Source organism: Typopeltis vanoorti, chromosome 4 (genome assembly GCF_054136105.1).
Source record: "Typopeltis vanoorti isolate ZY-2024b chromosome 4, IOZ_Tvanoo_1.0, whole genome shotgun sequence".
NCBI lineage: Eukaryota > Metazoa > Arthropoda > Arachnida > Uropygi > Thelyphonidae > Typopeltis > Typopeltis vanoorti.
In genome coordinates this window covers 15,567,340-15,580,836 of record NC_143552.1, presented here as the reverse complement: position 1 = coordinate 15,580,836, position 13,497 = coordinate 15,567,340, and the positions used below count along the sequence as shown (strand labels likewise).

At 34.9% G+C, this 13,497-nt stretch overlaps 1 protein-coding gene across 3 annotated transcripts in view; it reads right to left on the bottom strand.

The window, feature by feature from the left end:
- The window catches only part of Nelf-A (Negative elongation factor A), a 165,316-nt gene that overhangs the window by 100,158 nt on the left and 51,661 nt on the right, over positions 1-13,497 (bottom strand). For all 3 annotated transcript variants that reach the window (XM_090391011.1, XM_090391013.1, XM_090391014.1), the window contains exon 4: positions 5,520-5,612. In XM_090391011.1, the coding sequence (XP_090247137.1) occupies positions 5,520-5,612 (93 nt within the window). The remainder of the gene's footprint in view (positions 1-5,519; positions 5,613-13,497) is intronic.

Genomic DNA, 13,497 nt, shown 5'->3' with positions numbered 1-13,497 from the left:
CCTTGTGCAAAACTTGTTTAGGTAAAACCTATAAGCTCTGCATCACTTCACCCTTGGCATTTATGGGTCTGGCTCCCACTGACGAGACCTCAATAGAGGTCGAAACCGGTCTGGGTAGTGGCCCTTGCCTTTAATGCATAGCATCATACATCTCCACAAGGGGATGTGCTTTGCATTAGGGGGAAATACTAAGGAAAGTGATTGGAACTTGCTCCACCTTTACCACCAGTTGCCTCAGACTTGAACTACGTTCAGGTGCAAACTTGATTTATTGGTCTGTTTGTTTCACTTGGGAAAAAAGGATTAAAACCTAGGTTATAAAATTACTTGGTATCTTTAACAAATTAATGGACACAATAGTGTGAGGAACAAACAGCCATAGCACCCATCTTAATAAGATGCAAGACATCCTTTTGCTGTGATGCAGCAATCCTATAGGGCATAATTTCTGCAAGCATACAATGGTGTTCAATGAGAATTTAGACCATTCTTCCTGTAGGCATGTAATGAGGTCCTGGATTGTTGTAGGGCAGATGTCCCTTCATCTCATCCAACACTTTGGTTCATCCCACAGATATTCATGTCCACAAACCACACAGTTACAGCAGCAGCCTTATGACAGTGCACTGTGTTGCTGAAAGAGACAACAGTCAGTTCCGTAGAAATACCACAAAGTAGGAAGCATTGCACTGCCCAGATATCTCTCAGAGTTCAATGTTCATGGCAGTTCAGAGGTCTGAGGCCAAACCAGGAAAATAGGACCCAACCATCACACTGTCACCTCCAAATTCCATAGTTGGGATTACACACTGTGGTAAGATATGGTCACTGGGAATCCAGCACATCCACATCCATCAATCTGTTCTGTAGAGGATGTAGAGTGATTTGTCACTCCATAATATAGTTCTCCAAGCTTCCACATCCCACTGTACAAGTTCCTTGCACCACTGAAGATGCATGCACATTAGTTCCAGTAATGTGAGACTTGTATATTGCAATCCTACCATGGAAACCCATGTTGTGAATGTCTCTGAACACATTCACGTTCCAGTCGACGCTCAGAACTTTGTATGCAATGTGTCGGCCAATGAATGGCGGTTTTTACATATTATCCTTTCTAGCACTCTATAGTCATGTTTGGTGAGTATGGTGGGTCGTCCACTGCAAGCAGCACTTACAGTTGATTTCCTGAGCTTCCATCTCACTATGATATTACAGATTGTGATACTGTATCACAATGAAAGTAAGGAAAGTGAAAGCCTATCACAATACCACTTTCAAACTCCATTAGTTCCCTTCGCGTAGCCATTTCACCCAGAACCAGTTGTACTGACTCAGGAGCATCATATTCCTCTAATTTATACTAGCTACAAACACGACTTGTTACATGGCATAATGCAACTTGCCCATGGAGGTGTTCACTGACTTCTTCCTAAGCTGTAGATCTAATAGAAACTAACTTCAAGAAAAATTTCTGCTAATATTGAATTTGAGGCCAAACAAATAAAGTGGAAAAATTATGCCAAAACAGTAAACATGGTAAGTCATGCTAAGCCGGTAATCAGGTTTGCAAGTACTCTACAAATATTACCATGGATACATTACTCGGATACAATAAAAACTAATGTATCCTCAATAATGTATGAATGCTGTTGAGAAGATCTGAGACACACTGTTTCCTATGTATTCGGGTGTTTCACATAACCATTACTAAGATATTAACCATCATTAGTAATTTGACAAAATTATTTACCTGCTCCCCACTGGTCATACCTTTTCTTAAATAAAATTCTATCCATTTGAAGTTGACCCAAAATATAATTTTAAACAACTGATATCTTGGTCAGCTTTGCCTTTTCTCTCTTCACTGATATTCTCCCTCAGTAACACCTATTCATGATGGCAAAATTGCTACTTTCACTTGGAAAACAGAGTATAAATACAGACATTACTGCTCTGAGTTTTCCCTTCTTGCATTCATTTGCCAACTTCTACAAATGAAACATTTTGAAAAACATGCTCCTGACACAGGTAAACATTTATTCTGGTCAAGATATACTGATGATGTGTTTCTATTTGGCCATACAGCTCAAACACATTAGACACATTCCTTCGAGGACACCTCAACTGTCAACACCCCTGAATTCAATTTACTATAGAAAAAGAAAATGCCAGTAGTCTAGCCTCTTATCTAGATACATTAATAATAGTGTACAGAAAACCGGAAAAAAAAAAAAAAAAAAAAAAATCCAGCTATTCACAAACTTTATTATATCTCCCCTCCCAATAATATGGTATTATAAGAAAAAACCCTAGCTAACAGTTCAATCTCCATTATAACTAGATATCTTTCAGAGCTGACTTAACACCATATCAGCCAAACCTTCTCTAAAGGCTACAATTCCAATGGCATAAACATGCAGTACTAAAGATGACTGGTAAGTTGGCACAAGAACAGCAAGGGTCATACTGCCCCTACAAGCAATAGATAAGACAGAAAAAATTAAATTGCTAAATTAGCAAATCAGCTATTATGTAGAGGAAAACAAACTTAAAAAAGATAAAATTAAATTGCTAAATTAGCAAATCAGCTATTATGTAGAGGAAAACAAACTTAAAAAAGATAGCAATGTTGTTTGTATATGTATAAATTCATTATTTTTAAAACATTAAAAATTTCATGCAATTTCTCCAAATCTGATAAGATCTGACTGGGTGTATAATGGTTTAGTCAATGAGTGAAAATTGCATCCCTCTCTAGAGTGGAATGCTGGCACTCCACCAGAACATGACACATAGTAAGATAAGTGCTGTAACATTACTCACGTATAGGTGAGTCATCAGTCCTCAACAGATAAGAATGTCTAAGATGACTGATTTATGTTCAACTCCCTCTCTTCTGTTTCTACACAGATTAGACTGCCATACTTAACTTCATACAATTTATTTGTTATTACTTCTTCCAGCCAGAATGACTTGCCATTTAATTTAATATAATCATCATATGTTCATTGGGCATCCACAGATGCCGTATGGTCACTCTGATGCTCAGTGACGTACCACACCAAGCCTTGCCATTTAGTCCTGTTGTGTGCTTTTCTGGAGACTTCAACTCTGAAGATATCCTTTAGGAGCCTTAAAGATCTACTGATCTTTTCTAATGCCCATTCATTTGTATGCCTTTCAGTATATGATATCTTCAACAGCCTTCTGTAACACCACATCTCAAAAGCAGCTATACTTTTTTTAACCGTGAGGTTAAGAAAAGGATAGCTGCTATAGATAGAAAAGGCTATGGATGTGAGGACAAGTCTCACACCCATAAGTCCTGACCTGGTTTTCCCTTTCAGTCGTTTCCGACCATAGGTGACTTTGTAGCCATTGCCCACAAAGTATTCCTGGTGAGATTTTTACAGGGTAGTTCACCATTACTTTCTCCAACCCTCCAATTTTATCCAGGCTTGGGACCAGCATATGGTTGGGATGTATTCATGACTGTAATCCATGTGTGTTCACAGGGCCGGTTTGCATGTTCTGGGGAACGAAAACCCCGAGTTTCTGGATGAAAAAACCCCTGCCTCTGTATGAGACCGGCTAACTCACCTTTAGTCGAAAGAGAACAGATAAAGGTTCCTCATGTCATGGACAGGAATCAAACTTGTCTTTCTGACCAAAGGGCTTCGTCTATACTGAAGCTTTCGAAAACTTGGAAGTTTTCAGAGTCTTAGTCTTACTTTATCTTTTATATATATATATATATATATATATCCCTGCCCCAACTTTTCTAATTTTTATTTTTGACAGTTTAAAAATCCTATTCTAGAGACCAAATATAGAACTTTTTCAGGTCTCCTATACACAGGGCAGTGGTCTCACATCGAGTGATGAATATTCATCTCCTACCGAAAAGACAATCACAAACATCAATGTTCTTGGCAGGATTTGAATCCTCAGCCTGTTGCTTGGAGATAAGATATGCTACCCACTCCCAGAAGTATGCAAAGGATCTTTATGGATACGAGGCACTTTTTTAAAAATTTTAATCAATTATCCCATTTTTAACAAATTTTTTTTATTTTTTAAAAACAATTAAAAAAAAAAATTTTGTTGTTGTATTTTTGCAGATCAGTACTATCCTATAATCCAAAAGAAGCTTTAAACAAAATCTGTCTCTTGACATGTACTGACTACCCTCTGTTAGGACCACATCTGGTTGGCAGCATGATTGTATTCCAACTGTATGGCTTGACCACGTGGCTGGAAATCTATGCTAAATTTTGGATGCATTTGTATCTGTAGTTGTCCTCAGCAATTGTATGACTACATATATGTGCAACTACACACGTTAAATTGTATTTGTGTTACACGGTCTTCTTGATGTGGAGCCTCATCTACAGCTAAAAATAACAAATAAAGAAAAAGATTTCACCAATCTAACTTCTTCCAAATAGAAACAATTTTGTCTTTTTTTAAAACAAAAAAACTTTTAATAATAATAAAAATTAATAATAAAAAACAAATAAACTTTTGTTTTTTATTATTAATGAAATTTCAAATTTCATAATTTTTGTTTCTACTGTGTGTATATTGCATTCATAAACATTCATAACAAAACATACTTAATGATTTAAAAAATGTTTCACGTTTTGTAATTTATTATAATGCAAATGTTAAAAAATAAATACCTCTCTCCTGAACTACCTTTGCCTGAGAGAAGTATGCCAGTGTCACTAAAGTACTAAAAATTTCGGAAACACGCTGTAGAGGATAAGAGTGCGAAGAATATTCAACGTTCTTACACTTTTTCTCTGATAGAAAACTTACATTCCTTGCACACATTTGACAAATGTGTGCTATGCTAGAAATATAAGCTTCTATGGAAAATGAGTTTACAGTTGCTATTATAACAGTTTGTCCCATCCTTAATTCTGGGCGATCCAAAATCTTCCATAACCAATGTCTTATATGTTGATCTCCTCACCATTCTCTGGAGAAGTGAACATAATTCAGATAATTTCAATGCTATCAACAACCTTTATAAATCTCAAATTTGTCCTAAGAATTCTTGGTAGTACACACACACACACACACAGAAAAGAACAGATCACTCTCTGCTTTTCTCTAAGTATGCAAGAACACAAGCAGACATTTGTAACAGCTCAATTCCAAACATACTGAAGCCAACTTCTCCTTCATCCTTAAACTGATTTGACTCTGTTCTTTGGAATAACTTTCCCTACAATATTTTTCCCAATGAATACAGCTTTTCAAGAAACTTAACTGATTCCTACTTTCTCCTTAACCACTTGCTCACTCACAGCACTTTATTGTTCTTGTGACCTCTCATGTATGGAGTATTAAAGAGGAAAAAAAAAAAAAAAAAAAAGGGACGACCACAAACAAATTAGAATAATCATAACTTAAATTAACCTTCCAAACAATTTTCTGCATTTATTACTATTCTTTTAAAAGCATATGCTTTAAAACACATTTTTACAAAATTATTTCTTTTAACATACCTGAATCATTTAATGGTTTAATCAATCCTCGACATCTAATTGGGACTGAGGGTATTGAAGAAGTTTTCTTCAAATTAGATATAGCATCATTAGCTGTTAATAAAGCCAGTGGAAAAATTGGAATGGTAAAATTTGTGCAATATAATTAAACATTATATAAGAGATATGCAAATTTAAAGATTCTGTGTTGTTGTTGTTATTAATATAAGCGTAGTTATTACTATTTAAAATTTAACAGTATTAGTAAGTTAGTAAGTGCGTAAATATTAGGATCATTTCAAAAGTTCTGCAAAGTGTACTTGCACTTAAACTAAACATTTAGCTAACAAAAAATATTTACAGGCATTCAATATATTCTTTATTCCTCCTTATTACTGCTACTAAACATTTGGGTTTTGTCAACAAACCATTTTTGTTGAGGGTTAGGTGGAGTTGCTTCACAAGTATGAAGAATTCCTCCACAGAGTGCTTCTTTCAACTGAGTAAGCAGCTTGAAATCTGGAGGATTCATTCAGTATTGCACACATATGAGAAAACATTTGACATCCATAAGATATGCAAAATATGTAGCCTTGCACTCTCATGCAAAATAAGGGTTCTTGTTCACACGTCAGGTGTTCTGCTGGGAATTTTTGCAGAAACATCCTGTAGTATGCTGATGTCACAGTTGACCAAGCAGGCACTGTTTGTCATTAGCAATTCATTTTGGACAAGGAGAGGTTGAATGTTTTTAGCATGAGGACTAAACATTTTCAGATCTTTAAAATTTTGCATTCATGTTTCATTTATTGCTAAAATTCCATTGAAAAACTGTTTGATTTCAATCTCAATGATGCAGCAGTTCTGCATGCTCTTACAGCTACTAAATGTTCTTCTATCAATTGGTGTGGACTCGCATGGAGGCAATTATTCTCTTCTTCAAAGTTTAGCAAAAATTTTAAATTAGAGATGTTTGCTTCATTTGAGATTTCAATTTTGATCTTGTTTTCCAGCAGGTTGTTGAGAACCATCAATATGTCACATGCGAATGTTTGCAGCTTGCCACTTCTTCGATCATCTTTAATTCTTGTCCAAACTTCATGGAAGTGAAATATTCACCATGGCATGATGATACAATCCACTGCACATCTCCATATACTTTAAATAAAGCACTGGGAATCTGAGTTGGGTATTTTTCATGCAAGGTTCTAGTAGCAAGGTTTCAATTTTGATGTACAAATGCTCAGTGTGCCATATCCAACTAGAGTCACATTCCTTTTTTTCTGTTAAGTTTTATTTCCTGAAACAAATATTTCTAGGGAACAAAAATTTTCCATGTCCATCTTTCTCACAATCACATCATCCCACTAGCCAAGCATGTGTGGTGTGTAGAACTTAAATGATCCTCATATATATGCCTAAATACCACTATTTAAAAATTTAACAGTACTAGTAAAAACTAGCTTATAAAAAGGAGGCTTTCTACTACACTTAATACTAAGATATCATATGTTTACTGAAATCCTCCTTTTTTTAAACTTTGTACAAGGAAACTATCAAGAGATAGTCCAAGAGAAAAGCTATTCAAAATGCTGCAGTTATATGTTATGAATGGGGCATTCTATTAAACAATACTTAGTCTTTATTTAAGTGCCGACTTTATTTAAGTCAGCAGTTAAAATTGAAGGAAGTATAGGAAGATGGTTTGATATTAAATCTGGTGTCAGACAAGGATGTTTTCATTATCCCCTCTGTTATTCATTATCTATATGGATCCCATTATGAAGGAAAGCAGTATTAAACTTGATATCAAAATTGGATCTCAGCTCTTTACTTTATGCAGAATGATGTTATACTTTTAAACAAATCCAGTACAAGTCTGCAAGATTCCCTGACTACACTGAATAACTGTTGTAGCAGTATACAAGACAGTGTTCAAACCAATTTTAACTTATGGATCTGAGAGTTGGGTTAGAAATAAAGCACTTGACCAAAGACTAGAGACAGCAGATATGAGAGTCCAGAGAAAGATTAGGGGTGTGAACAGATGGCATCAATGGCAATATCATATTAAAAATGAGGATATTAGGAAAGAACTTGACATTGTTAGCATCAAAGAATGTGTTAGCAGAGGTAATCTCAGGTGGTATGGCCACTTAAATAGAATGGGAGGAAAGATTAGCAAAACAAGTGTTCTCTGCCAGGTTGGCAGGAAAACGACCCAGAGGAAGACCAAGATATAGGTGGACTGATACAGTAAAAAGTGCCTTAGAAGATAGAAATATATTATCTGATAATTGGAGGAAAATTGTTGATAGGAAGTTAGTAATGATGCAAGTTCTTCATGTACTATCAAAATTTCTGACACCCCTTGAGGGTATATGTCAGGAATTTGATGATGATGATATAATGCCCTGTTTTATGCTTTTCTCATGGCAGCTTGTATCCCCATGATTTCCCAACCTTTTGTTGTTAAGTGAAAATGTGAATCCACCAATCCCTATTTGGTCCGAATCCAAGGTCGTCGTCTTCTTCTCAAAGTTTCTACCTCAATTTTTCTTAGTCTTTTCCCAAATGTGCTTGCATAAATCTTATCAGAAAAACTCAGGAAAATAACTCTGTCAATTCTCACATTCACTTTTATTTAATTTTCCATTTACAGATAGGTGATAGGAGAGCACTATTCCCATCATCTGGAAATGAATCCTCTAACCAGGCCTCCTGAATTATGCACTATAGCCATTGTAAAACTTTTATATGGCTAATTTTAGCATTTCTGGTTGAATATTATCTACTCCAGCTATCTTTGTCTTTCCACATTTTATGTTTTTTCTACCTCAAGTATTGATATGTACTCCTCAGGAAAATTATTACATCAGCAGCACACAAAAACATCATAAAAATAAAAAAATACATATATGGGACCTTTTTCAATTAAAGACAATAATTGAAAAAAAAAAAAAAAAAAAAAAAACTGCCCTTTAAAAGATGGTTAAGTAGCAAAAAACAAGATGAAATTGAATATAAAAAAAGACAAGCAATAGCAAAAGAGGAACCAGAAAGAGAGAGCTGGCAAAAATTTGTATCATAATCTCGAAAGTGATATATACAAATTAAGACCCAGTGAGTGTAAAATACTAAAACACGCGAATGCAGATATAAAAGAAACTACAAATATAAATTGTGAAATAGATTTAAAAGAATTCTTGGATTACTTTACAGATCTCTGGACAAATAATACTAACATCTAAAAAAAAGAAAAAATTACACCAAAAATGTTAAATATAATAACAGTGAAAGAATTAAAGGACAACCTAAGCAAAATAAAAAAAGAAAATGATAAATCAGCAGGAGAAGATGGAAAGAAACTCCGAACTGCATAAATTTCCTGGAAAAAAAATTCATCAGAATCGGAGATTATTAAAATTTTTAATTAAAATATATACAAATGGACAAATACCAATAGAATGGAATACAAGTATAGTAATACCTATATTTAAAATGGGGATAAAACAAGACCGGCTAATTAGAGGTATTAGTTTATTGAATACATGCTAATATATGTATTCAATAATTATGATACAACATATATAGTGTAAAAATATTATTAACATGTCAAAATGAATTTAGAAAGGATGCAGCTTTTAGTTTAAAACTACTTATAGAAAAAAGAAGTTCATTTAATTTAGGAACTCATCTTTTGTTTATAGATTATGGAAAAGCATTTGACAAAGTAAAAAGATATATACTGTTTGATATATTACAAAGAATAAATGTAATCTAATATTTTACTTATAAATATATCTAATATTTCACTTACTACATGCAATATTGAATATATACAAAGATAATGAAATAAAAATAAATTAAAAACTGAAAAACAATCTATAAACCAAGGCATAAGACAAGGATGCCCCCTGTCTCCAACACTCTTCAATATTTATAATGAAATATTAATACAGTGGAACACCTTAAAATAATCCAAGTATAGAAATTTCTCAGAATAACAAAATAAATAAACTATTATTTGCAGAAGATCAGGTAATAATATCAGATAAGGAAGACAATTCACATAGAGCAATATATAATTTAAACCTTATAGTAGAACAGTTTGGAATGAAAATATTCATATATAAAACTTTAACAATGGTATTTTGTGGACAAACTCCAGTTAGAAGTAAAATAGTTATTAATAATAAAATAATAGAACAGATAAATACTTCAGTTATCCTGGATGTGAAATATTATATGAAGGAGAAAAAGACATAAAAAAAATAAAAACTTCAAAATTTTTACAGATTATAGGCCTGATAAATAGAACACTCAATCCAAATATTGAACAAAAAGAAATATGCTTGAAAATATACGAGGGACGTCCAGAAAGTAAGTTCCGATGGGCTGTCAGAGAAGCAAAAACATACAAAAAACACTTTATTGGAAATTAAAGTAGACATCTTTCACTATTTTTCTACATAATTTCCACCACTGTTCAGGCACTTATCATAATGGGGCACCAATGGTATACCTTCGTCGTAGAAGGTTGCCGCCTGTGATGCAAACCATGTATTGACTGCTTCTATGACCTCGTCGTCTTGAAACCACCGGCCACCAAGGAAAGATTTCAGATGTTTGAACAGGTGAAATTTGCTTGGCGCAAGGTCAGGACTATATGGAGGATGATGGAATTGTTCACAGCCAAAGGTGGCGAGAAGTTGTTGTTGTGGTACACTGGCCATGTGTGGGCAGGTGTTATTATGAACCAAAACAATGCCTCTGGTAAGCATGCCACATTGTGTATTCTGGATCGCACGACGCAGTTTCTTAAGGGTTTGGCAGTACATACCCGCATTGATTGTGGAGCCTTGACCCAAGAAATCTACCAACAAAATTCCTTGTCTCTCCCAAAACACAGTGCACATGATTTTCCGACTGGAAACCATTGTCTTCAATTTTGTCTTGACTGGTGATGAGGTGTGACGCCACTCCATGGACCGTTGTTTGGATTCAGGGGTTGTGTGCGACATTCAAGTCTCGTCCCTGGCGACAAGTCTGCTCAGGAAAGCATCCCATGATGGTAGGATGTCAAGAATTCCAATGCACTGCCCAGCCGATTCAATTTGTGTTGTTCTGTAAGCAACTTTGGCACACGATTTCATGAAGACACAAACATGAAACTTCTGGAAATTGCAGCAAGAGTGACATCATAGTGAATCCCCTATTCTGTCGAATCTTCTCTTCAACTGAACGCACCAAATTGCCAGTCACGTCACTAAAGATGATCGCCCGCTCCGTCATGACACACCTGTCCTTCCTCAAAAAGGAAGGACAGATGTGTGATCTTTGTACCATTGAATCACTAATTGTTCTCCATAAACCTCAATAATTTGACAATGAATTTCAGCTGCTTTAACGTTCCTCGGATTCAAGAACCGAATAACTGACCTAATTTCACATGCGGCAGGCGATTCAATTTTCTTAGACATTATAAACACACAAGAAGTGTATGCACTGCGAGAATGTCTGAAAATGGCACCAATGCCTTGCTAAGGAATCAACAAACTCAGCATACGTGAACACCATTGTGATTGCACCGCTGCAGTGAAAATATTTAAAAACGGAACTTACTTTCTGGATGTCCCTCGTAAAACTTCAGCAGTTCCCACATTATTAAATGGCAGCAAAATTTGAGCAACAAACAAATAAACAAAGAATTAAAACAAGTGAAATGAGATTCATGAAAATAACTCCAAAATATACACATTAGACAGAAAGAGGAATGAAGATATTTTAAAAGAACTAAAAATAAAATAAATAGAAGAAAAAATTAAACAATTACAAACAAAATCATATAAGTAAAGTGGATATTAAATCCAGCATTATTTCAAAGCTGAATATAGAAACTATGAAAACATTTTATTTGTCCATTTTGATACGGATTCTAGCCTGACAGCTGTTTTGAAATGGTCGGTTCTCCTCAGAGACAGGCAGAAACCTTAAGAGAGCATGAACTCTTGTTCAGTACTAAAGAACTTGAAATGTCAGAGAAATGTATTTTTTGTAAAGGAACTCTCAGTCGGTACATAAAAGTATTTACTAAATATAAAGACCCAAAAGGCTTCAGTTGGGCAATGCAAAATTATATAAGTGGTCAACTTACTTTAAGAAACTTTCATAGTTTCTACGTTCAGCTTTGAAATAATGCTGGATTTAATATCCACTTTACTTATATAATTTTGCATTGTCGAACTGAAGCCATTTGGCTCTTTATTTTAATAATTACAAATAAAATTGGATAGAACATGTAAACCGAATGGTTAACACCTGATATCCTAAACAAATAATAAAATATAAACCAATTGGAAAGAGAAGGCCAGGTAGATCTCAAAAGAGGATATTAGATGGATAATGAGACTGGAACAAACCAAATGGTCTATATATGTAATTAGCATTATGGTGATGATTGCAATTCTCTTGAATGTTTTCTACCACCATTCATTGATTCTCTCATTTAGAAATTTTTCATATCTTTATCTCCAGTTTTCAAGTCATCTCTATAATCTCTGATTTCTTTTACAGTACTATGTTTATTATGTAACCTTCCTGATATTTATTTTCTGTGATCATATGTTGAAAAAAGTATTTGGACACTTTATATGCCATGCAAATTTCGGATCCTACCACATATTCAGGGAGTGCTTGCATAAGTCAGGTATAAAAGGTGGGATGTGCTGCATGTTTTGCACTGCACTCGATGTCAAGATAGCACGTTCAGCTGAACTGACAGACATCAAACGTGGGATGGTAGATTTATTGCCACATCAATGGTCTTTCTGTCCGTGACATTGCTACCCATCTCAGTATACCAAAATTCATCACTGCTAATCATTCACAGATGGAAAGTTGATGGTGTTACTACAACAAGAAAATGCCCTGGGAGGTCACCTACACTTATTGACCGAGATCAACGTGCTCTATCTCAGAATAATTTTGATGGAGGCTCAGTAATGGTATGGAGGCATTTCAGTTTGATGGGATTTGTCCATTGGTGGATGAGTCCGGAATGAAGTTGTCTAGGATGGACAAGTACATGCTTTGAATCTGTGGAGACACTCCAGCAGTGACTCTTGCTTGTTTCAGCATGACAATGCTTCATGCCATTCTGCACTGCATGTCCAAGACTGGTTTCCACAAAAAATGAAAGTGTTGGACCTGCCAGCCCAGAGTCCAGACCTACCTCATCGAACATCTTTGGGACAAATTAGAATGCTGAATTCACTCCAGACCACAGCAGCTGTCATCAGCATCCATAATGAAGTAGCTTTGCATGAGTTATGGAAGAATATTCATGTTGCGATGTATCAGAAATTGGGTGAAAGCATTCCCCGAAGGGTATATTTATATTCATTCAGGACAAAAGTGATTCCCACTTGGTACTAGAAATGTAATAAAAATGCATTTTTTTGACCACTACCAAATACTTTTGTCAACGTAGTGTGTGTGTGTGTAGAGAGAGAGTGAGAAAGAGAAAACAAGGGGAAATAAAATTACCATATTTCCTTCTTCCTTTAGCATGCGAACTGAAATAATTTTCACTTTGATATTTTGTGTTTGAATCAAATAATTTATCAATATTTCATGAAGTAGACAATTATTAAAGTGAACCCTAGAGACCAACAACATAGTTTCTTTTAAGATTACACAGTGGTCAGCATTCATAGTTAAGAATTTATGGAGATACAACACACATGTTAAAATAATTACTTTACTTAATATTATGGTAAAACAGGCCTAATGGCTGGAAAGGACAAATCCCTACACCGCACCAAAACCTGGTTTGAGAAAAAATTCAGAGAAGCCTATGAAATGCTAAAACACTATCCAAACCTGAACAAAAGTGATGGAATAATCAATCCAAGAATGTGGAGGACCCATCTGCAACTGGAACAAGTCCCGAAGAAAAAAATTTCAATATGAGAGGACTTTAGAAATGTTTAATGTA